The sequence below is a fragment of the Apium graveolens genome, chromosome 9 (genome assembly GCF_009905375.1).
Source record: "Apium graveolens cultivar Ventura chromosome 9, ASM990537v1, whole genome shotgun sequence".
In the NCBI taxonomy this organism is placed as follows: domain Eukaryota; kingdom Viridiplantae; phylum Streptophyta; class Magnoliopsida; order Apiales; family Apiaceae; genus Apium; species Apium graveolens.
The window spans coordinates 251,543,875-251,570,562 of record NC_133655.1 but is presented as its reverse complement, the minus strand read 5'-3'; the positions used below and the strand labels follow the sequence as shown (position 1 = coordinate 251,570,562).

General features: G+C 35.7%; 1 protein-coding gene across 1 annotated transcript; it reads left to right on the top strand.

Annotated features, from left to right (window-relative positions):
• The first annotated feature begins 18,511 nt into the window (after positions 1–18,511).
• Positions 18,512–25,520, top strand: LOC141686159 (uncharacterized). The gene is made up of 6 exons (XM_074491212.1): positions 18,512–18,847; positions 18,968–19,375; positions 20,245–20,306; positions 21,760–22,889; positions 23,918–24,702; positions 24,891–25,520. Exons 1-6 carry the CDS (start codon positions 18,512–18,514, stop codon positions 25,518–25,520), a joined length of 3,351 nt encoding a protein of 1,116 aa, XP_074347313.1.
• Positions 25,521–26,688: the final 1,168 nt, after the last annotated feature.

Sequence of the window (26,688 nt, the reverse complement as noted above, 5' to 3'; positions counted from 1 at the left end):
AAGTTATGGTGGTATTCAGAATGGGAACACATTCGTAATACTAAGGTTGACGTGGTTATTAAAAGGTTATAGAACGCTAACGAGCAAAAGTATAACCAGTATAATATTAGGAACGGAAGGTAGTAGCGATTACGAACTCGAAAAGAATGGGTATTGAGAAGCAGAAGCTCTAATGCTAAAAGCTATAATGAGAGTCTGTGCAATAGACTTGAAAGAAATTGGAATGATCACTTAACACGGATTGAGTTTTCTTACGACAATAGATCATTTGTCATTATCGAGATGTCGCCTTATGAGATCCTTGAGGGAAGACAATGTCGATCTCCCTTATGTTAGGATGAAGTTGTAGAGCGCAAGATGCTCGGATCCGCAGTAGTCCAAAGGACCAAGGATATGATAGATCTAATCAGAGGACGGCTGGTAGTAGCCCAAGATGGACATGACACGAAAGGACAAAGAGTATGAAATAGGGGACCTAGTAATGTTATAGGTATCCCTTGGAAAGGATTGATGAGGTTCGGAAAGAAAGGAAAGCTAAGTCTACAATTTGTTGGACCCTTAGATATATTAAGACGTTTGGGAAGTTAGCATATGAGCTAGCCCTAACCCCGAACATGTAGTAGGTCGTAACGTGTTTCACGTATCAATGTTAAGGAAGTGTAATTTAGATGCCAGATAAATAGAGGCATATGAGCGCATAGATATGCAACCCGACGTAACCTATATGGAGCAACCAGGAAGGGTTATAGAGTGAAAAGGAACAAGTGCTTAGGAGAAGGATTATCAAACTAGGCAGAGTTGGTGGTAGGACCACAATGTCGAAAATTGACTAGAGAGTTAGAAGGCACAATGCTAGAAAAGCATCCCCAACTGTTTTCTATCTGATTCCGGGACGGAATCCTTTTAAGCAGGGGAGACTGTAATAACCCCAATTTTTGGAAATTTTTGAAACCCTTATGAATAGTGTTTTTGCTGAATGAGAAAAATTTTCATGCCACGCTATGTAGGGGTTCTGTTATTGATCTTATGGAATATTATTAGTACTCTATGTGGTATATAAGTGTATGTAAAGATCGTCAGAATCCAATTCCGAACACTTTGATTTTCCCAGAAATCCAATAGATACGGAAAGAATTGAGTATAAGGTAACAGGATAAAAAGGATTTAAATTAAAGGATTATAAGAGAGGATCATAAAAGGAATACAATATATTAAGAAAGGTTAAGGGAACCTAAGTAATAAGATCCCGGGTATGATCCCTCAAATGATAAACGGAAACGAAAGTTAAGCGAACCGTATAACAGATCAGCGGTCATTAGGCAAATGATTAGGAAGTTAATCAAGGGGATTAGTGGGGATGATGTCATCCAACCAATAGAAAGAGGACAAGGAGGGGAGGATGACATCATGAGGATGACACAAGCATGACATGGGAAGGAAGGAGGTGTGGTTGAATGAGAACCACACAAATTCAAGGGCAACAAGGTAATTGACTAAATCAAACACAAAAACAAAGCAACCAAGCCAAGTAAAATCATTTTCATCAAAATCAAAAAGAACCAAGGCTTGTTCTTGAAGAAGCTCTCAGCTTTTTACTATTCAAAAGAGCAAGAAATTCAAAATCAAAGATCCAAGCTTCCTAAATTGGTGAGTTAATTCCCTAATCATCTTCATGCTTAGTTAGGGCTATATCATGAGTTTAAGCCATCAATTCCTTCTCCATCTTCTCCATTTAATCAAAGAAGAAGGCTATGAATAGTGTTTTCAAGTTTTTAACTTGAAGTTTTTCTTGTTTTCCTTGAAGATCCAAGCATTCCTAAGACTTCTCAAAGCTTCTTAAGGCTTCCTAGCTCCTCCCACCACTTCAAGGAAGGTATACCATCTCCAAACCCTAGATTCCTATATATTATAAGATGATTTTGATTAGTAGAATGATATTGTAGCTTGTTGTTGTGATTAGAGTTTGGGAATTGAAATGGTAGTGAAATGGAATGGTAAATGTTGTGGTTTTGATTAAAAGAACTTAAGTATGGTTAAAGTTAAGCTTAGGCATAAGTATGAATGTTAAAATTGAATTGGTTGAGGTTGTTATGATGTGATAAGGATGGATGTTGGTTGTATGTTGGATTTGAGGTTGAATTGGGAGGGTTTTGAATGGTTTAAAATATTGGAAATCGCGTAAACATAGCCGTCGTAACGTCCGATTTTCTTTGGACTGTTTTTGTGCATAGCATTAGGACCCGAGAACCCCCTGCTAGATTATGACCACTGCCATGTTTAGATAGCTCATGTTACGAGCTTCGTTTTGATATATAGTTCGTTCGATTCCGATGCACGGTTTAGGAGAAACGACCGTTTCAAGTAACGGCGTTTCGCGAATGAAACTTTTCCCCTCGCCGTACTTTGAAACATAGGTTAAAGACCAAAAAGGGTTAATTAATGCATGAAACATTTATGGTAAGTGTGTTAGTCAGTTGGTAAGACACTCGCGAAGGAATCTCCTTAAAACTCGTAAAGGATTAAATTATTAAAAATGGTGGAGCCGAGGGTACCCGGGTGACTTAAGCAAATCAGTAAGCGCAAAACAAGCGTTAGAGTCTAAGTTAGTTAAAGTATAGATTTACAAGTGACTTTGGTTTAATTCCAACTTACTTGTTGTTTATAGGTTACCAGACTCGTCCCGAGCCTTTTATCACCCCAAGTCGCTCAGGAAAGTTTTCTACCCGTATAACTGTTGTTGTGATGTATATGTGTATATGCATGATCTTGCGATAAATGCATATTGGTTATTAGCAAATTCTTGCGTTATATTGTAGCATGTTATATGGTACATATGCATGCCTGTTTCGCATTCTTTCCATATATATCTGTTGATTCAGTTGATAATACATATGCTAGATGATAGCGGTAATTTGCATATACCCTTAGTACAGGGACCCAAAGGTGAAAATATTTTCTAAAACCGGGAGTCGAGGATCCCGAGTAGATTTTGTATATATGGATATAAATATATGTATATATATACTTATATATATATGGTCATAGTTTTCAAAACTATTAATCGAATAAGGTTTATTCGATAACTTTAACTTTATTTTATTATTGAATATTATTTCGAATATTATTCGAAGGCGTATGACTCCTTTATATTAAATGAATATTATTTTAAATATTTATTCGAGGACTTATGACTCCTTTTATTTTATTAATGAATATTATTTTGAATATTCATTCGAGGGCTTATGACTCTTTTATATTATTTATTGAATATTATTTGAATATTCATTCGAGGGCTTATGACTCAGTTTATATTATTTAATGAATATTATTTATAATATTCATTCGAGGTATTATGACTCCGCTTATTACTAAAATATATTCTTTATTTTATTAAAGAATAAGGTGTCAATAATCAAACTTATTTTCGATTATTCAAATAAAGATAATACTTTCATATAAGTGTATCTTTGGTTATTAAATACTCGTTTCAAGTATAAGTTTTAATACTTCTACTTCAATTATTTTTATAAAGATAATTCTTTATGAGAATATTATTTAAATAATAATATTCAGATATTTTCTAATATATCGGGACTGATTTATTTTAATAAATCAGCAGTACTCCAAACACTCTTTAAAGTGTTTTCGAGTCTTCAAAAATGATTTTTAAAGTTAGAGCGGATCCCAAACTCATTTTTATATTTAAGATCTTTCTTTTAAGGGGATTTAAATACTCGCTCAAAACCTGAGGGATCCGGCTCTATGGTGTATTTTATATTCGCAACAAGGTTGCTGTTTTGATAAATGAATTGATTACTTGCCCAATGTTCGGGAAGTAAGCCCATCTAATTGAGTCGGCATAAGCGACAGGCCGGGGTACGGTCTATCAAAGTGTAAGTGGCTGGGTGGCAGTCCATCAACGCGTAAGAGGCCGGGTGGCGGTCCAGCACAAGGTCCTTATATGGCCAGGGTGATGACCGGTGGGGGATTCATCCATCTACTAGTAGAAAAGGTTACTTATTGGTATCTTTGCCTGATCAGCAAGATATCTGGTTTATGCCAAAATTCTTTTCCTTTCCAAAATTCATTGGATATTATAACTCTGTTCATACTTTACATGACAGAGATTTTCAGGAAATGTATGAGATATATATATATATGGATATATATATATATCAGGACTTAATGAAGTATCTCGTAACTTCATTATTTATAATGATATTTCAAAGATTGAATCTATTCAAGTCTTATCTTGTAGTCTCATCTGGGTGATGAACTTTGAAACTGATTATAACTTGAACGGTGGTAGTTCAAGTAGTATTTGGATATAAAGTATATTGGAGTATCTTGTAACTTCATTTTTTTTAAACTTATATCTAGTAAATGATTATCTTATGCATGACAAAGATTTTCAGAAAAACGTTGAGACAAGGTTAGATATATGAGATCACCTTGCAACGGTATTTTTATACAGTTATACACTGGAACTCTGTGTGTATTATGCATGGAAGAGGACTTCCAATATTTTGAAAAGTATATATGTATATATATATACTGAATATTTTGCGACTTCATCGCATTAAGATATTAACTTGGTTCATTTCTTTTGACCAAGACTTTCATGAGTACTATGAGAAGGCTCATATATTGTTAATCATTATACATATTATTTTGGTGGGCTTGCTGCTCACCCTTGCTTTCTTCTTTCATCACACAACATCAGATAGATAAGATGAACCGGACCAAGCTCCCGATTCGCAAGAGGTTAGGAGACGTTCCGCAGTTTTCTAGAAGCACTGATGCCGCCGTAGCTGAGGTAGGAACTACCAATAGGCTAGGCTTTCAACTTCTGATGTACCAGATTTATGTATATTTATGAATTGTAATAATGGAAAAGAAATGTAAATTTAGTCAGAAAACCTTTTAAGGTGTATTGGCAGATAATTGTGGAATATAAGGACTTGTGATTATTTTTTTGGATGTTCATCTCTGAGACTATAACGTGTGGTATGTGTGTTTATTGTGGGGTCACAGTGCAGAGTAGTTGAGTAATTATTAAGATTGGATGTTATTAAGGGAAATGGAACTCGTGACGACCCGGATCCCCGACCCCGGATATGGGGGTGTTACACATATTATTTCGGTGGGCTTGTTGCTCACCCTTTCTTTCTTCTTTCATCACACAACAATAGATAGACAAGATGAACAGGACCAAGCTCCCAATTTGCGAGCGGATAGGAAACGTTCCCCAGTTTCCTATAGGCGTTGATGCCGCTGTAGCTGAGGTAGGAATTACCAATAGGCTAGGCTTTCAACTTCTGATGTACCAGACTTAAGTATCTATATGAATTGTAATAATGGCAAGGAAATGTAAATTTATTCAGAAACCCTTTTGAGGTGTAATGGCTTATAATTGTGGAATAAAACGACTTGTGTTATTTTTGGTATTCATCTCTCAGACTATAACTTGTGGTGTGTGTGTGTGTATTGTGGGGTCACAGTACGCAGTAGTTGGTTGTTTATTAAGATTAAGTGTTATTAAGGGAAATGGAACTCGTGACAACCCGGATCCCCGACCCCGGATTTGGGGGTGTTACAGAAATGGTATCAGAGCCAAGCGTTATAAACCTCAGAGATGAAGTGACGTTAAAATAATAAGTTCACTAAGATAAATAAGAACTCTTGCCAAGTTCATAGTCGGACTACCTTACGTAGTACTGACAGTTAAAACCCTTATGGGAACCCTTATAAGTATCGTGATAGAAGCGTAGTTCGTTATCGTATATGGTAGCGGGACTCCGAACCCTGAGGTTGAGGAGCAACAACGTGATGATGTTTTATTAGTTATTGGAAATCAGATTATGGATCCGATAGAGCGTCCTAACACCGGACCAGATGATGTTCATATTGAGGATGTAGCGGTTGAGGATGTTGTCCTAGAAGGGATTATTGTTGAGAAGGATCCTGTGAAGGATCCTGACAAGAATGAATAAAGGACCACTGAGGAATTGATGACCATGGTTAGGGCGACTACCGGAGGTAGGATTGGCCGGTCACTACCGGAGGTTCGTTCAAGTTTGTAAAGATAGTAGCCCCTTTAACGCAGCTTACTCGTAAGACTGAGAAGTTCAAATGGACAGAGAAATGCGAGAACAGCTTTTAAGAACTAAAGCAAAGGTTGGTGGCGGCCCCTATGTTGGCGTTGCCGGATGGAAAAGGAGATTTTGTGATGTGTAATGACGCTTCGCAAAAGGAATTAGGGTGCTTCTTATACAGCACAGCAAGGTAATCGCGTACGTGTCAAGACAATTAAGGGAATATAAAATTCGATGTCCCCACCCATGAGCTTGGGCTCGTGGCAATAGTTTTGCCCTAAAGATTGGAGGCACTACTTGTATGGAGAGAAGTGCGAGATTTACACAAGCCATAAGTGCTCTAGTGCATTTTCACGCAGAAAGAGCTCAACATGCGCCAGAGGAGGTGGTTAGAGCTAATCAAGGATTACGATTATGAGATTCTTTTTCGTCCAGGGAAAGCCAAAATGGTGGCTAATGCCCTTAGTATAAAAGACAGACTCAAGATGAAACTGTCTTTGGGAAAGTTGATAAGAGATTTTGAGAAAATGAAAATAGAAGTGAAGGTAACCAAAGCCGGTACCGAAAAGCTGTTTGAGATTGCAATACAGCCCGAATTATTGGAAAAGATCATATTGTGCCAAGAAAAAGTGATGAATGAAGGCAGAGAGCCAACAAATAGAGAAGAGATTAATACCGAGAAAGATGATAAGGGAATAATGAGGTATTCCTACAGAATTCGGTTCCAAACGTTCAAGAGCTTAAGGACGAGATCTTAGATGAAAGCCATAGTTCGAGGAATAAGATTTAGGGCAAACCCTGAATGTGATAGTCAGGGAGGTCGACATCAAGAAAGAAAGAACCCATAACATAATGAAATGGAAAACAAGGATTTTAACATATAAGATAACCCTGATTATGGGAGAATGATGAAATATTTCATACTGAGAAAAAAGAAGTCGAGTAAGGAAAGGAGACCCGAGACGGTACTCCTATACGGCAATTCATGGACCTGTCTAAACAGATGTTAGACTATCATCCCCAACGACCACCCTGAGGAAACAATGCAGTGGGAAATTCTTTCAGGACCTTTAAGTCGCTAAGCTCTCAGAGTTCCAAGGAACAAGTTGACCCAGTCGAGGCAAGAGCCTGACTAAAGGAAATAGAGGAATTATTTGAGATTCTAAAGGATTGACGGAGTGCAAAAGACTATTTTTCCACTCACCTTCCTAAAAGAGAGGCCACCCGCTGGTGAAAGGCCAAGGAAGGCATGGAGCCAGAGGTTATAATTAACTGATTAAAGTTCAGTAAATTGTTTTCGGGAAAGTACTTCCCAAGGATAAGGAGATAGTGTAAAAGCTTTAGAGCCAGATCAAAGGCGGACAAGTATGATGAATCATGAATCTAGGTTGTGAAAGTCATCAAGGTTCGTCTGAAGGACACGAATCCAGAATGAGGGGATGTTTGAAATCAATGCTTATGTTGTGTTGGTTCATGAAATGATGATAAGAGAAAGGAAAATAAAAAGAAACTAAAGTGGAAAGGAATATAAAGGTAATAGAGTTTGAGGAATGATAAGGGAGTTGGGTATGAGAAAACCCTAAAGACTCGTAGTAATAGAAATAGAAGAGTATGTAATCGTCAGGATGAGGGTGATTCACCATGAGTTAAAATTGATGGTTGAAGGCATAAGAGATACATATATTTTATCCCCTGTAAGTTGGGAGGATTCGATGAAATCTTGAGATAGTTCGAAGGATAAATAATGAGACGTGGATAGACTGAGGAGACAAGGAAGTAAGAACTTAAGAAAATTGGATGAAGGAAGTGACCTTCAAGAATGTGAAGTGTAAGACCGGTGGCATGATACCCAGAAAGGGAGACGCCAGGTATGAAAGATATCCCAACATTGAGATGACTGTTGAGATAAACAACAAAAGTAAATAAGGAATTATTAAGAAGAAGTTCACGTTGAACACGACCAATATCTTCCAGAACATCCCTGTTGTTATTACCAAATTAGGAAAGAAAAGGGGGTAACCATTGTTATTTTTTGAAGGCCATATGGGTTGACCTCAGTTTGAATAAGGATGCTATTGTGAAATTGGTATAGACTATCGAGGTGGGTATGATTGAATAAGATAATCTATCAAGGATATATGACTTGATTTATCCATGGAAGGATGCAAGTACCTTTTTAAAGGTGGAATTAAGGATGTAACTTCAATAACTTGAGATGAACCCTAGGGGAATGCATAAAGGTTGGCATTTCTCCCTTAATAAGGACAATATGAGTTTTGACAGTATGAATTGGAAAGGATTAAGGTAACAACAACCTTTAAGGATCAGTGGAGAAATTTTTCAGAAGTATATAGACAATGGTTCTAGTATTAATAAATGGTATTTTGATATGCCCTGTATCTAGGGAATACAGGAGGAACAATTCAAGGATAACCTTAGAGGTCTTACAAGGAGAAAGGTAGTATTCAAAGTTCTCAAGCATAGAAATTTTGATAAAGGAAATATGACGTAACTATAATAATGCCAGGTAGGGCACGTGTTGAACCATAAGAAAGTATAGATTGACCCAACGAGGGTTGAGATTGGTGAAAACAAGAAGGACCCAAGATAAGAGACGTCCTAAGTATGATCGAGAGTTAGTCGTGACAATGTTCACATCTAAAAACTAAGGCAATGACTTATGGAAAAATGGTGATTTTTTTTTCTCACCAGGACTTAAGAAAAGCATTTTCACATAAGCAGTGATTGAAATGAGGTAGAAAATTTAGTTGGAGGTGGTTAAATTGACATTGATTTTAAGGAAATTTTACTATCAGGAAAGGCCAAAGAGGTGGTCGACACTCTAAGTATAAGAGGATAATTATAAGCGCTCGTGCCAGAGGAATACAGTAATGATGGTTAAAGTCGTGAAGGTAGTATTATGGTGTCAAAGATTGACATTCCTTCTGATGATTGTGCGATACTCAACCATATTAGTAGTTTGGTAAAGATTTAATTCACGTTATCGCTGTGAGCGGGCTGCATATCTTAGAAGGTCCTATCTTGAGAATAAGCCAGGACCATGTTTCAAAAAGGACTAAACAAACCTTTGAATTAAGTCTTCTATTGAAGGCATATGATTAAGAATGGTATTAACCTGCTATCGTTGCTTTGATTGAAACTCTTCTGCAATTTTATCTGCTTCATGTCATGAATGTAATTCAGGATCTGGAGTGTTCTTCATGAATCATGAATGGTGATTATGTTAACTCCTTAAAAGATTTTGATACGGAAGATATGGACTCCGAATGATTAGATATTAAGATTCTGAGGAAAACGAATGACTACAGTAGGTCAGCGATGGACCATAGTAATGCAGCAATGATTCTGCGAGTAATGAGCCGATTACAACCGTAAGAGTTGTATTAGAATGGATGTTGAGATTGAATACCACTAATCGGGTCGTGGTGATGTATAAGTTATCATTGATAGACTAATTAAGTCGATTATCTACCTATTGAATATTTATTCCTTCTTATGAATAGAGAGCCATATTACTATACGAGGAAGGTTGCAGTGCAAGCATAGAATTCTAGTAATGATGATGTCTAGAATGAAATCCCAGATTCGATTTTCGCTGTCGAGGGAGTTTCAACGGTGATTGTTTATAAGCTCGAGCAAGAGCATGGGTTCATAGAATGATGGACAGAATAGCGAAAATATTCAGGCACGTGAATTGCGATGCGATAATAATGGATATTGATATAGATACTTATGTTTCATTCTCCTTTGATAAACCTCTATAGTTCAGAGGTAGATTCCAAGCCAGATATTTTATGGCAATAAAATTTTTTATGAATATACAATTCTCTTCAGTTCGTTCTTTTCTCTTCTTTTCATTTCATGTAAGCTGAGAAGAACAACCCTTCCAGAAGGGGAGGTATTGCCGAATGACTATCTATCTGTGTGATAGAAGCCTAGTAGGATACCATCTATTGTTTAATTGCTTGTCAAGTACTAAAGGCTGGCCACCTTCTGTACTAACTATGCGATGTAACAAGTGTTCATGATCATAGTGATCTCTCAATAAAATCTTTTACTTCTATTCTATGGATCAAGCTTTCGAAGATGGAAGCAGCTAGAAAGGAAGTAGTATCAGTGCGGTGGTATTCTGAATCTAACGCGTTCGTGATACTAAGGTTGACGCAATTATTAAAAGGTTATAGAATGCTAACGAGCAAAAGTGTAACCAGTATAGTATTATGTACGGAAGATAGTAATGACTACGAAATGGAAAAGAGTGGGTATTGAGAAGCAAAAAATATAACGCTATAAGCTATGATGAGAGTCCGTGCAATAGACTTGAAAGAATTTGGAATAATCACTTAACACGGATTGAGTTTTCTTACGATAATAGATCGTATGTCAGTATCGAGATGTCACCTTATGAGATCCTTGAGGGAACACAATGTCGATCTCCTTTATGCTAGGATGAAGTTGTAGAGCGCAAGATGCTCGGACCAGCAGTGGTCCAAAGGACCAGGGATATAATAGATCTAATCAGAGGACGGCTGGTAGTAGCCCAAGATGGACATTGACCTGAGAGTTAGAAAGTGCAATGCTAAGAAAGTATCCCTATTCATTTTCAATCTGATTCCGGGACGGAATCCTTTTAAGGAGGGGAGACTGTAATAACCCCAATTTTTGAAATTTTTGAAACACGGATGAATAGTAACTTTTGCTGATGATGCTGATTAAGAAAAATTATCAGACCACGCTATATAGGAGTACTGTTATGGAAATTCTAAGGTCGTATTGGTATTCCATAAAGTAAATGAGTGTATGTAAAGGTCGTTAGAATTCGAATCCGGACACTTTGATTTTTCCCGAAAATCCACCAGATACCGAAAGAAATGAGTATAAGGTAACATGATTAAAGAATTTAAATTCAAGGATTATAATAGAGGATCATAAAAGGAATATAAAATATTGAGAAAGGTTTAGGGGAACCCAAGTAATAAGATCCCGGGTATGATCCCTCAAACGATAAACGAAAACGAAAGTTAAGCGAACCGTATAACAGATAAGCGGTCATTGGCCAAGTAATTAGGGGTTAATCAAAGAGGTTAGTGGAGGATGATGTCATCACACCACAAGGAGAAGACATGTGGTAAATGGATGACATAAGTAGGGTGATGTAAGCTTGACTAGCAAGATATTTGTTTAGATTGATTTGTGGCCAAGTATTCTAACCTTAGTTAAAACAAGGTTAAAGATAACTAAGCTAACAAACACCACAAAAAATCAAGGAAGCATTTTCACTCCCATTTCCTCTCTTTTTGCTTTGGCTTTTCATGGAAAAAGCAAGGAAGAGATTTTTAAAACCCTAGCTCCACTCCATCAAAAATTAAGAGGTTAGTCTCTATAGCTCCTATATTTCATAACTAAGAAGAGCAAGTAGTTTGAGTGCTTGAATCCAAGGTTTGCTAGCTCAAATAAATCATTTTAGTTTAGGGTGAATAGTAACTTTCAAGAACAAACTTTTGATTCTTGATTTTATTTGTAAGGTCAAGGTAGCTTAAGCATAGATCAAGGCTTCCATGGGAATTCCAAGGATCTTTCATTGATTAAAAACTTCAAGATAAAAAAAAACTTCAAACCCTAAGCTTTACTTTGAATGTTTAGGAGTGGTTTTGATTTTTATAGTATATGAGAAGCATGATGTTTGTGTGTTTCAAGTTTGGTTGGGTTTGTACTGATTTGGATGATTGAATCTTGTTTATAGTTAATGGACCTTAGTATGGTTAGTAGCTTTTGTTTGTGATTGAATGAGTTGGATAAAACATGAAGTAATGGACTGATTTAGTGAGGTTTGGATGGATTTTGGTTGTAATGTTGGTTGTAAGTTGTTTTGTGATTTATTTGGAGTAGTATAAACTTTGGTAATCGCGTAAACATAGCCGTCGTAATGCCCGATTTACCTTAGACTGTTTTTGTTCTTAACTTTAGGACCCGTGAACTCACTGTAAGATTCTAACCATTTCCATTTTTAGATATTTCATGTTACGAGCTTCGTTTTGATATATGGTTCGCTTGAATCCGATGTACGGTTTAGGAGAAACGACCGTTTTAAGTAACGGCGTTTCGCGAACGAACCATTACCCCTCGCCTTTGAAACCTTGGTTAAGACCCTTAAATGACTAATTGGAGTATGAAACAATTATGTAAAGTGGATTAAGCAGTTGGTAGAGTACTCACGAAAGAATCTCCTTAAAATTCTTAATGGTTAATTTATTAAAAATGGTGGAGCCGAGGGTACTCGAACGACTTATGTGATTCGTTAAGCGTAGGAGTGACCATAACCGAACGTTAGGGTTCAATTGATTAAAGTCTAGTTTCTTAAGCGACCGGGGTTTAATTCCGACTTATATTGTTGTTCATAGGTTATCGGACCCACTCTAAGATTAAGTCTATCCGGGAACACTCAGGCAAGTTTTCTACCCGTTATACTGTTGTTGTGATGTATATATGTATATGCATTATCTTGTGATAAGTGCATGATTGTTATTAGAAAATCTTGCGATATATTGGAGCATGCTAATATGGTATATATGCATGTCTGTTTCGTAATCTTGATATCTAATTGTTGATTCAAATGCTTATAAGTTGCATAATACCTATGCTAGAGATAAGCAGTAGTTGCGTATACCCTTAGTATAGGGGACCCAAAGGTGAACATTTTCTAAACCGGGAGTCGATGTTCCCGAGTATAATATATATATATATATATGGATATAGTTTTCAAAACTATTAATCGAATAAGGTTTATTCGATAACTTTATTTTATTTAATGAATATTATTTTGAATATTCATTCGAGGACTTATGATTTCGCTTATTTTATTATATAATATTCTTTATTTTATTAAATAATAATGTTTCGATATTTGCGAAGTATTCGGAAAATAATTGATACTCTCAAATCATTCTTACTTTAAATATTTCCAGAGATTATTTTCAAACTTTATCAAAACTATTTTTGGAAGGTTAGAGCGGATCCCAAAACTCGTTTTCATATTTAAGATCTTTCTTTCGAAGGGGATTTAAATACTCGCTCAAAATTCTGAGGGATCCGGCTCCGTGATGTATTTTTATATTCGCAACAAGGTTGCTGTTTTGATAAAAGATTTTTTGATTACTTACCCAACACTCGGGAAGTAAAATTCTTGGAATAAGTTAATCCATTAACAGGCATCGCCTGGGAAATATCGATGAGTTTTCCTTTCCAACTAGATACGACTTCTTGGTGGAGCCGTATTAACAAGTTTCTACTTGGGGAAAGGGGGGACGAGCTTTACGTTTCAGAGTCATGGATTCCATCTGAACTAGGAGTGGCATAAATGGTCGAGTGGCGCCGGCCCAGCCTTATTATATTGGCCCAAATGGCCCGGGAGTTCCGCTAAGACGGTCCATTCCTTAGGAGTCCAGTGTTCGGTTGACAAGTAAATCCGACTGTTCTTTTTCTACATGTCGAAAATGGTGGGGTTGCACTACTGCAACTGATCATCGTGAGTGGTCTTCCTGGTGCGGCAAACTCCCGTAATGAGTTCATCATCCAATTGAATATTTCTGCAACACTACCTAGAGCACTTCGATAGAAAGGCTACAGCTGGGCGATTGTTGAGTGTTGGCAGGGTCGAGTTTTCAAAATGATGTTTTCATCAAAAGAAGTATCTCATAACTTCATTTCATTTTTATGATATTTCAAAGATTGATTCTATACAAGTTTTGTCGTGTAGCTTCATCTATGGGATGAACTATTTATAACTTGAACGGTGGTAGTTCAAGTAGTATTCGGAAAAAGATATAAGTATATTGGAGTATCTTGTAACTTCATCTTTTCAACTTATATCTAGTTAATGATTATCTTATGAATGACAAAGGTTTTCAGAAAAACGTTGAGACAAGGTTAGATATATGAGATCACCTTGCAACGATATTTTTATACAGTTATAAGCTGGAACTCTGTGTATAATATACATGTCAGAGGATTTCAAAGATTTTAAAAAGTATATATGTATATATATACTGAATATTTTGCGACTTGGTCGCGTTAAGATATCAACTTGGTTCATTTCTTCTTGACCAAGACTTTCATGAGTACTATAAGAATGCTCATATATTGTTAATTATTATACATATTATTTCGGTGGGCTTGTTGCTCACCCTTGCTTTCTTCTTTCATCACACAACAACAGATAGACAAGATGAACAGGACCAAGCTCCCAATTTGCAAGCAGATAGGAAACGTTCTGTAGTTTCCTGTAGGCGTTGATGCCGCTGTAGCTGAGGTAGGAATTACCAATAAGCTAGGCTTTCAACTTCTGATGTACCACACTTATGTATCTATATGAATTGTAATAATGGCAAAGAAATGTAAATTTATTCAGAAACCCTTTTGAGGTGTAATGGCTTATAATTGTGGAATAAAATAACTTGTGTTATTTTTGGTATTCATCTCTCAGACTATAACTTGTGGTGTGTGTGTGTATATTGTGGGGTCACAGTACGCAGTAGTTGGTTGTTTATTAAGATTAAGTGTTATTAAGGGAAATGGAACTCTTGACAACCCGGATCCCCGACCCCGGATTTGGGGGTGTTACAGATGGGGTTTGCATTCCAAATTGTTCCCAGAGTTCAAATCAAGCATCAATCGAACCAAACAACGACTGGAAATAGAAATACGATCAAAACTCAACAGAATTCCGGTGAACTCGATTAAAAATCAGCGAAAACTTTAAATCACAACTCCGTACTCATCAGGAATTGTTTGTGATATGTAGATACATGGTTTGATTGCAAATTCGATATGGAATACAAAACACCCATCAAGATCGAATGAAAACCCCTAACAAAGATTCCCTCAAATCGAATTGAAAATATTCAAAGTAATATAAACCCTAATTTCTAAATTCCGAGAATCAAACCCAAAATTAAATATGTTATTGAACTCCAAATCAAGAGTATAATATACCAAAATGATCAGGAAAACAAGCTCTACCACATACAATCATCAAATCATACAAATAATCTCTCGAACAAAAATTCATAATTTAAATACCAAGAAATTCGAATATAAATAATTAAATAGGAAATCACCTGATTTTTCTGGGTTGAAATTGATGAAAGATTTGGATTCTAGATTTCAGTAGCTTCGTTTTGAGTATATGTACGCCAAAATCAGATATCAATAACGCCTCCGAATTTGTGTTTGATTACGAAGAACAAAATATAATTATAGTATTTTCTCTGTAAAAACTCTGTAAATACTGTTTGTAAATGATTTCTGGTACAAAATAAAATACGGTAGAGGCTATTTATATTTATGGAAAATTAGTATCCCGTTGGATCATTCCAGATACAAAATTGTACGTTTATTTATAAAAACTGATCCAAACGGTACCGGTTTTCGGGATAATTATCCAAATCAGTACAATTTGTACTGCGGTCTTGGTCTCAGCGCCTGGTTACACGTATTACGAGGTGATAATTGTGATAGGTTAATAAAAAGATCCCGTTTATCGAAAATACGAGTTTTATTGATTTACTGAAATGAATAATGTATTGGAAATGTTGCGCCGGGACCCGCGCAGGATAAACCGTACGCCGGATCGAAAAAGTCGAAACATGGAAAATGCTTGGAATATTGCAATTAGGTTAGGAAGGAGTTCTCGGAAAAGTTTCGGGTTATAAAAATGTAAAAAAGGATGACGTCGGTTGATTCCTGATTGTATAAAATAGTTTTTAAATACTCGGAAAAAGATTTTATAAAATTCATATATTTCCTATAAAATCATAAATCAACATAAAAATAAATAAGAAGATATGACAATTATTCATATTTTGTTTTGGACATATAAAAATTAAAATACTCAATTAATATTATTTTTAAACATCCAAACACATTCAACACTTAACAAATAATTTACAGAATAAATACTGAATATACATAGTAATTATTTATTAGCAAAATAATTACATGGTATACCCTAGATATAACACATGACAACCCTTGTTCTTAAATTGTAGACTCTGAAGGCTTTTGTGGAAAGTGAATATCCAACAAAAATTCCTTCATCAGCTTTTAGATCAAACTTTAACAGCTGTTCAGGATGAGTCTTAAGAACAAAACACTTGCATCCAAATACATGAAAGTATTTCAGATTTCGCTTCTTTTTCTTCACCATCTCATATGGTGTTTTTCCATGCTTGTTTATGAGTGTAGCATTCTATGTAAAATAAGTAGTCTGCACAACTTCAGCCAAAAAGTAGGTTGGCAGCTTTGCTTCATCAAGCATAGTTCGTGTAGCTTCAATGAAAGTCCTGTTCTTTCTTCCAATAACTCCATTTTGCTGTGGAGTTCCAGGTGTAGAAAATTCCTGCTTTATTTCATGCTCTTTGCAGAACTCTTCCATGATTGAATTCTTGAACTCAGTGCCATTATCACTTCTTATTATCTTAACAGAATCTTTGACCAATTTATCCAGCTGTCTGACATTATCAGTTAGAGTAGATGCAGTTTCATTCTTCTTGTGCAAGAAATACACCCAAGTGTATCTTGTGAACTCATCCACTATAACCATAGCATATTTCTTCTTTGCAATTGACATGACATTGACTGGACCAAATAGATCAACATGTAGTAAGTGATAAGGCTCAAGAATTGAGGATTTAGTTTTGCTCTTGAGTGAAGATTTTCTTTGTTTTGCCTTTTGACATGAATCACAAAGGCCATCAGGAGCAAATAATAATTTTGGCAGTCCTCTCACAAGATCTTTCTTTACTAGCTCATTTATGTTATTGAAATTTAAATGAGAGAGTCTCTTGTGCCAATTCCAGCTTTCTTCAATTGATACTCTACTTAACAGACAGCTTGCAGAACCATACGAAGTTATTGAAAGTCTGGCTTCATATATGTTACCATGTCTGTAACCTTTCAGAACCACTTTGCCTGTAGAATTACTTACAACTTCACAGTGTTCTTCAAAGAAATCCACATGATAACCTTTGTCACAGATTTGACTCACACTTAGCAGATTGTGTTTAAGTCCTAAGACAAGAGCTACTGATTCAATGATGACATTCCCAAGATTGATATTTCCATATCTCAGAGTTTTTCCCATATTTCCATCTCCATAAGAAACTCCTGGGCCAGCTTTCTCCACAAAATCTGATAGCAGGGCTTTATTTCCAGTCATATATCCTGAACATCCACTGTCCAGAACTAAAATGTTTTTCCTGTTGCCCTGTAATCACAAAGACCACTATTGGTTAGTTTTAAGGACCCAGACTTGCTTGGATCCTTTGGCCTTTTTAAGTTTGTTAGCATTTGCAACGGATTTAGTTTCAGAGTTTATGCTAACATGCTGTTTATCAGATTTTATAACAGACTTTGCATCAGACTTTACACTAGAAGGAATTACACTAACTTTCTTTAAAGAAGGTTTTATTTGATAATAATCATAGTACAAACTATGATATTCCTTACAAGTATAAATGGAATGCCATAAACTACCACAATAAAATAAGGATTTTGTGGTTTAAACCTAACAGACTGACTCTTAACTCCTGATCTAGGAGGTAAAGAGTTTATATCTTTATTTTTCCTGCAAAAAGAAGCAAGATGGTTAGAGTTTTCACAGTTATAATATTGCTTTCTAGGAGCATTAGGAACAGGCATATAATTATTGCTTTTATTCACACCTTCCTTTCCATTCCTATTTTTTCTAGCTTCCTTTACCTTGTTCACATTTCTAATCTCTTTCAGCTTATGCTTAAGTTGCTTCTAAGTCATTAAACCTATGTTTACTGAAGCTGGTTTTTCCTATTTTAATTTTTCAGAAGTTGACTTTTCTTTGACTTCTGTTCTAGAATATTTCATCTTTTCAGAATCAGACATTACAGTTTTTGCTACAAACTGAGCAGGATTAACTTTAGGCTTTTCAGCTTTCTTGGTAAAGTTTGGTTTAGATGACACATTTTCCTTTTCTACTTTATCATCTTCATAACCTAAGCTTTCTTTCCAGTTTCCACTACTTAGTATATTCTGAGTTGTTCTGCCAGAGTTAGTCCAAGTTTTGATGATTTCTCTTTCCTTTTCTAATTCAGATTTAAGAGATTTATTCAGTTTTAGCACTTCATCTCTAACATACAAAGCATCATCTCTTTCTTTCTGAGTTTGATGGAACATAGTAAATAGTAAATGTTGATTTTTCGTGATAAAACAATTGTACTCACTGGTGAATTAGTTATGTGAGTGATTTTGATATAACTGGTCATTTATGTTATCATATTTCCATTGTTACTTTTCTACGCTTAGCTTCTTAAAACTTAAATCGTATTTTTATCTATGTAGTTTCATCTTAATTTCCAGTGATCATGAGAAACTCACAAGGAAATGAAAACGATAGTACTCGAAAATGCTCGAGATGGACAGCTGCAGAGGATCGTGCACTTGTTAATGTAATTAATGATTTACTGGAACTGGGTGGCCAGAAAGGAGACAATGGTCAATTTAAAAGCGGTGCTTGGGCTAAAGTGGAGGCTATTATGCAACAAAAATTACCTGGTTGTGACAAAAAAGCCAAGCCTCATATCGAATCTAGAATTAAGCTATTAAGAAAACAATATGATGCTATTGCAGAGATGTTAGGTCCAAGTGCTAGTGGTTTTGGCTGGAATGACGAAGGAAAGTTTGTCACATGTCCACAATCTGTTTAGGATGATTGGGTAAAGGTAATTATTGAAAAATTACAATGAACGTGGCTGACATTATATTTATTTGATATTTTTAATGCTATAACATGTAAAAAGTGTGTCAATTATGCATTATAGAGTCACCCAAATGCTGCAAGTCTGAGGAATAAGCCTTTCCCGTTATTTGATGAGCTTAGCAAAATATTTGGGAAAGACTGGGCTGTAGGAAATGAGTCTGCAAATGCAATGGATGCACTTGAAGAGCTTGAGGAAGAAATAAGGGATGGAGAAGGTGAACAAGTACCTAATTTTACAGAGGATAGTCATACTTCTAATAAACAGAATCGTCAAATGGAGACTCCTGGTTCAAGCACATCTTCCTCTGTCAGGACAAAAAAGGCTAGGACTGAAACTATTGAAGTTTTGAAAGATTTTTCCAGCAAGCTTGAAAAAATGAGTGGCGTTACGGAGACTGCTAGTGAATATATTGGACGACTTGCCAGCTGCTTTCAGCATGAGTCTGATTCTGCAGAAAGAAGAATGCAGGTAACATCCGAAGTAATGAAAATTCAAGGGTTAAGTGCTCCTCAAGTACTGATGGTATCGAAAAAAATCGCTCTAAATCCTCTTGAAGTTGACTTCTTTTTCAGTCTTCCGGATGATTACAAATATACTTATGTGCAAGGTTTGTTAATCCCGGATGAAGAAGATAAATAATTATCCTACTGCTTGATGAGGTGAAGAAATATTTAAGTTGCTCATTTTGAAGTTGTAACCTTCTGCTTTTGGTGTTAGTATCCAATACTTGAATTAAGCACTATTTATTTGAAGTTTTTATGATTGCTTTTAATTTTGAAGCTATGTCTCCTGCTTCTAATTGTTGGAAATCTTTCTTTTTTTAATCAGCACATTTTTGTCTTGAATTTAATCCCCCTAATACGCTATTAGGCCCATAGTTACTTCATACACCGAAGCAGAGAACACAATTTCAGATTCACTCCAAGCCAATTTGGCTATGTCAAATTAACACATGATCGAAAAAAGTGTGTCGATGTGTTTGGACGTTTATTATGAAGATAATATTATTTTCGTCACCCCCTCCTAATCTCAGAATCATTAGCTCAGTTCAGAAGTATTTTCATTTGAAATCGTTCATTTATGTAGTACCATACAAGTCAAGAAGTATGAGGTTGAAAAATTTTGAAATGTCAGGAGGAATAAAGCTATACATGGGATTATTTTCGAGATGAATTTGTACAGGCTAGCTGCAGGTCTGAGGAATTTATTAAAGAGGAAAAAAAGTATAGAGAATAGTGTTACCATTGTGACCTGAAAAGTTGTTATGTGATATAACATGGATATCTATATTTGTAAGGACTGATCTTACAATGCAAATTTTGTAAAATTGTATTTAGGCGTTTGATCGTGCTTATCCTTCTTTTATGAAGGGTGATTCAAATATGATCTCACACACTCTGTATTGTTAGTTCCCCTTTAAGTCTCATTTTGAGAATTGAGAAAAGTATCAGCGTCAATATATTCATTCCTGGACACAATATAGAATACCCTGAACAAGAAAAAATGTTGAACATTACAATAAATACACCTAAGTGCTATTGTTTTAATTGACTTGCTAATCTCTAAGATATGAAATTGTTGAATATGAATAGTGTGCAGAGGCTCTCCGGAGACCATTATGAATATATTCAAATTTTTATCCGTGAATACTTTTTAGTGTTGAAGCAACCATATGCAGTGTCAAGAGGATACTACAGTGACACAAAAGATATCACAATGTAAAAAAGCAAATAATATACGTCATGTGCACAAGGGTATGGTAATCATTGTATATATATTAGATCAGAAGTAGACTAGTTTGACCAAACAAGTAATAGGAAATGTATACCCAGTAAGTTTAACTTGCCACCATCAACCAAACAAAAATATAGCACTCCATGGGAACTCTATTTACATGGGAAGTTCAATTTACTTAGGAAGTTAATACCCATTACTAACCAAACACGCACTTATTAAGGAGGAACCTCCTAATAGAAAGGTCAAGTCAAGAGTCAATGATGTAAATAGCTAAAATAGGCAAGGTCATGTAAATATTAAGTGTTCAAGTTTTGGAGGGAAAAGTGTTTACGGTCATGTTAGTCTTGTATATAGAGAGAGGCTGTAATCAGTTTAGAATTAATTGAATAAAATGTAAAGTTCAACATCTCTCTCTCTCTCTCTGTATCAATCTTCATCTCTACTTTCTTGATTATAGGCAATCTTTGCTCTCTGCAATTTCTACATGGTATCAGAGCTTTCGCAACTTTATACCTGAGATCTTCATCTTGATTTCCTTGATTTGTTTAGATTAACAAATTATACTTGTTCATTGTTATCAGTTGTTAATCATCAATTATTGAAAAGATTGATTGAGACAATACGTCAAACACCTTGATGACAACAAATCACACAACAACAAATCAATCAAATATGCATAATGATGCAACACGAGATGCACAAACTGGTGCAAATCACTCAGACACACAAACCACTACAAATCTCTCAGACTTTGACGGTGATTTCAGTACGATCAATCTTGAATCGAATCACTCGCTGTATCTTCATCCCTCAGATCATCCAGGTCAGATCCTTGTCTCAAAATCATTAACAGGGGGTAACTTCAACGAATGGAAGAGGTCTATGTCTCTCGCACTTTCAGCCAAAAACAAATTGGGAATGGTTACCGGAAGATATAAAACTTCAGGTATTGAATCTCCCTATCTTGATTCATGGAAAAGATGCAATGACATAATTATCTCTTGGTTGTTGAATTCAATTGTACCTGAACTACGATCGAGTCTAGTGTATGTATCGAATGCCACAGAAATCTAGAATGATTTACATGTGAGATTCACTCAAAATAATGGACCTAGACTTTTTGAGATAAAGAAGGAGCTGTCTGAATTGGTTCAAGATAATCTGTCTATATCTGCATATTATACAAAGTTTAAGAAGTTGTATGATGATCTGTTAAGCGTCTCAAACGTGCCTAAGTGCACCTGTGTCTGCAATTATAAGGCTAAAGGAGAAATTGAACAATATGAGGAAACCGTAAAGGTTACTCAATTTTTGATGGGCCTTAGTGATAGTTTTACAAGCATCAGAGGCCAGCTACTAATGATGAATCCCATGCCCAAACTTACTCAAGTTTTGGGGCTGCTCCAACAAGATGAAAGGCAAAGGAATTATTCTCATCTTCACAACAATGCACCTGAATCTGCAATGTTAATGACAAAGAATGTGTCAAGCAACTTTAATAACAGATTTGCAAAGTCCGATGTTAAGAAGTTTGTTCCAAATTCTGATCAGAAGAATAACAGGTTTCAAAGCAGAAAAGGGACACTTGAGTGTACACACTGTAATGGCACAAATCATACTCGAGACATATGCTATCATTTGATTAGATTTCCTCCTAGAAACAAACCTTCTCAGAAATTCAACAAGACATCTACTGGTGGTGAAAGTAGAATGATAGCTCAAGTTCATTCTGGCAACACTAATGTGAGCACTACTGTCAAAGCTGATGATACAGGCAAGAGCAGTACCAGTAACTCAAACTTGACTCTTGAACAGTATCAACAACTTATGGCATTGTCAAATCAGGCAAATTCTATCCCTTCTACTGTTGAACCTCCTCAATCAGGTATCAATTCTATGTGCTCATCTATGACTACTGTGTGTGTAACTGGATGTTATAATTCTGCTGATTGGATCCTAGATTCAGGAGCAACAGATCATATTACTTGTCAAGCTACATTACTTGTTAATCCAATTACTTACGATATTAAAATATCTCTTCCAAATGGTCAAGTTACCACAGTGCATTATAAGGGTCAAGTGTCACTTACTTCTGATATAGTCCTCACAGATGTTTTACTAATTCATGAGTTTCAATTTAATCTCATATATGTGAGTCAACTTTCTAAACATCTTAATTACGAAGCTCATTTCAATTCTCATCACTGTGTTATTCAGGCCCCTATGAAGAGGGTGATGGGGATTGGTAAGCTTCATGGCAATCTTTACAAGCTTATTCTGCCAAAATCTGAGAAGTCTTCACATCATCCTGCCTTGTCTTCCTCACATCTTTCATCTGTCAATACCGCTCAGTCTAATCAGTCATCATCCAAGATTCAAGAACTAAGTCAACAATGGCACAATAGATTAGGACATTCACCAGTGAATATACTTAAAATATTGAATGTTTGTTATCTCAAATTTGTAATACATCGACTGTTCCTTGTGATGTATGTCAATTTGCAAAGCATTGTAGATTACCTTTTGATGTTAATAATCACAAAGCTTCTTCCTGTTTTGAACTCATTCACTGTGATCTTTGGGGACCTTATAAAAGGCCCACATATTCTACTTGCCATTCTTTTCTAAAAATAGTAGATGACTTCAGTAGAAGCACCTAGACTTATCTGCTATCTTCCAAAAATCAGGTGTATGGTATATTTCAGAAGTTCTTTAAATATGTTGAGAACCATTTTCAAACTTCTGTCAAATTTGTGAGAACTGATAATGGGTCAGAGTTCTTTAATCACCAAATGCAGAGTCTATTTCACTCTCTTGGTATTGTTCATCAACACACATGTGTTGAAACTCCCTAACAAAATGGCAGAGCTGAAAGAAAGCACCGACACCTATTATCTGTTGCAAGAGCTCTTAGATTTAGAGCATCCCTCCCTATCCATCTATGGGGTGACTGTTTGTTAACAGCAACATACCTCATAAATAGAACTCCCAGTCCCCTTCTTAATAATAAAACTCCTTATGAATTACTTCATAAGAAAATTCATTATTATTCTCATCTCAAAGTTCTAGGATGCTTGTGTTATTCATCTACATTGTCCAAGAGAAAAGACAATTTTTTTCCTAGAGCTTACAAGTGTATTTTCTTGGGTTATCCACATAATCAAAAAGGGTATAGATTACTTCATCTAGATTCTAACCAGACTTTTACCTCTAGAGAGGTCATTTTCTATGAAAATATATTCCCTTATGGTAAAACTGATAATACCTTGCCAGTGCATCTATTTCCACCTCAAAATAGCTTTGTTGATGATATTGACTATGTTTCACCCTCTTCATCTGCTACTCATTCTCTTTCTGAAACTATTTCATCTAATTCTGTTTCACCTGACATTATGCACTCTCCTGAGATTGTTTCACACAGTCCATCCATATCAGAAAATACACTTCTTACTGTTAGGGATTCAGTAGGTAATAATCATGATCAGCAAAATAATGTCAGGATCACACGATCTGTTAGAAGTAAACAAATTCCTCAAAAATTTTCAGATTATGTTGGTCTGCCTTCCATCATCTCTGGTAAACACGTTAATACAGTATCTTATCCCATTCAATATGTGGACTCTGTTGATCATTTGTCTCCCTCTTACCAAAGTTTCATTGCTAATTCTATCCAAATTCCTGAACCAACCTATAAGCAGGCTATCACTGATCCTTTGTGGTGCACAACTATGCAAGCTGAATTAAATGCCCTGGAATTAAATCAAACTTGGAAGATTGTTGACTTGCCTCCGAATAAACGGGTTGTGGGTTGCAAATGGATATACAAAGTGAAATATAATACAGATGGAACCTTAGATAGATATAAAGCTCGTCTTGTAGCCAAAGGGTTTACTCAAACTCAGGGTGTGGATTTTTTTCAAACTTATGCACCTGTTGCTAAGATGACCACAGTCAGAACCTTGTTATCACTAGCTGCTATTCAGAACTGGACTCTGCACCAATTAGATATTAACAATGCTTTCTTAAATGGTGATCTTCATGAGGAGATCTTTATGCAAGTACTCCTGGTGTTCAAATTCCAGCCAACTTTGTTAGTACTCATCCTGTTTGTAAACTGATAAAGTCTTTGTATGGCTTATGTCAAGCTCCCAGGGAATGGTTTTCTAAATTTTCTCAAGCTATGCTGAAGTATGGCTTTACGCAATCAAAAGCTGACAGCTCATTGTTCATCTGTCATACGTCTCAGACATTTATTGCACTTCTGGTGTATGTAGATGATATTATTTTAACTGGTTCTAATGAAACAACCATTAAAGAGGTCAAAGGCTTTATTCAGTCTCAATTTAAGCTCAAAGACTTAGGTCATCTTCATTATTTCCTTGCTATTGAGATTGCAAGATCAAGTCAGGGGATCTATTTACACCAAAGAAAATATGCTTTGAATCTTCTCAATCAAACTGGTCTTCTTGCTTCCAAACCAAGAAAAATTACTATTGCTACTCGGCATAACTTGCACAATCTGTCTGGCACTCCTTTAATTGATGGTACCAGTTATAGAAGGCTTGTTGGTCAACTCATCTATTTGACTATCACAAGACCTGAACTCTCATACCCTGTTCATATCCTCAGTCAATTCATGGCTGCCCCTACTGATCAACACTGGAATGCTGCCATTAAACTAATCAAATACCTTAAGCAGGCTCCTGGACAAGGAATTTTGCTTTCAGCCTCCAGTCCTCTTGAATTAAAGGTGTTTTGTGATGCTGACTGGGCATCATGTCCCATGACTAGAAGATCACTGTCTGGTTTTTGTGTAATGTTGGGAAATTCTTTGTTATCTTGGAAATGTAAAAAGCAAAATATTGTTGCTAGATAATCTGCAGAGGCAGAGTATAGATCCATGGCTAATGTTCTCTGTGAGGTTAAATGGCTCTATAATCTTCTCCAAGAGCTACATTTTTCAATACCTACTCCCATTTCTGTGTTCTGTGACAATACCTCAGCACTCAGTATTGCAAAAAATCCGGTTCTTCATGAACGAACTAAACATATAGAGCTTGATTGTCATTTTATCCGAGATCATGTGAACAGTGGTTTTCTCAAACCTCAGTACTTATCTACTCATCTTCAACCTGCAGATCTGCTTACCAAGCCTTTAACTGCTTCCAGAACTTCTAGTTTGTTGAGCAAATTAGGCGTGATAAATATAGTTACCCCTCCAAATTTGAGGGGGGATATTAAGGAGGAACCTCCTAATGGAAAGGTCAAGTCAAGAGTCAATGATGTAAATAGCTAAAATAGGCAAGCTCATGTAAATATTAAGTGTTCAAGTTTTGGAGGGAAAAGTGGTTACGGTCATGTTAGTCTTGTATATAGAGAGAGGCTGTAATCAGTTTAGAAATAATTGAATGAAATGTAAAGTTCAACATCTCTCTCTCTGTATCAATCTTCATCTCTACTTTCTTGATTATAGGCAATCTTTGCTCTCTGCAATTTCTACAATTTTTCTGAAAATTAGTATAAAATATGGGATAACTATGTTATTTACTTTTATAAAACGATACTAGTTAACTAAGTTGACCAGAGTTACTCTTTTAAAACACGGAAACAAAAATTTGTAACGTTTTTGAAAATTCAAAATTTAACTGCTATGATGAAAATCAGTATAAAGTACAGGTACAACAAAAAATAAAATCTCGAATTACATTCAATTCTTTAGTTTTTTCATGCATCCCAAAGTTTCCAACCAAAACACAATATCATACAAGTTGAGGTACGGAGTTCCTTTTTAAGGTATCATTTGATATACTTACAACTTCAAAAATCATGCACACTTGGCTGAAACTCACCGAGTAATCGAAATCATGTATTCCTTCAGTCCCACTCAATTATTATCATTTCTGACAGAGTGTCCGACACGCATTTTAAGATGAATATAAAGTATAGTTATATAACTTTTTTAAATTATCTATTTTCTGAATAAAAATAGAATGTTTAAACTTTTATTCAGAAAAAAAATTAAAAAACGTTATCAAACTATACTT

Coding starts and splice junctions, on each gene's coding strand:
- LOC141686159 (XM_074491212.1), top strand. CDS start 18,512: ATGAGAAACTCACAAGGAAATGAAAACGATAGTACTCGAAAATGCTCG. Junction 20,307..21,759: donor AATATGATCTCACACACTCT/GTATTGTTAGTT, acceptor TAATGGACCTAG/ACTTTTTGAGATAAAGAAGG. Junction 24,703..24,890: donor ATGAGGAGATCTTTATGCAA/GTACTCCTGGTG, acceptor CATACGTCTCAG/ACATTTATTGCACTTCTGGT.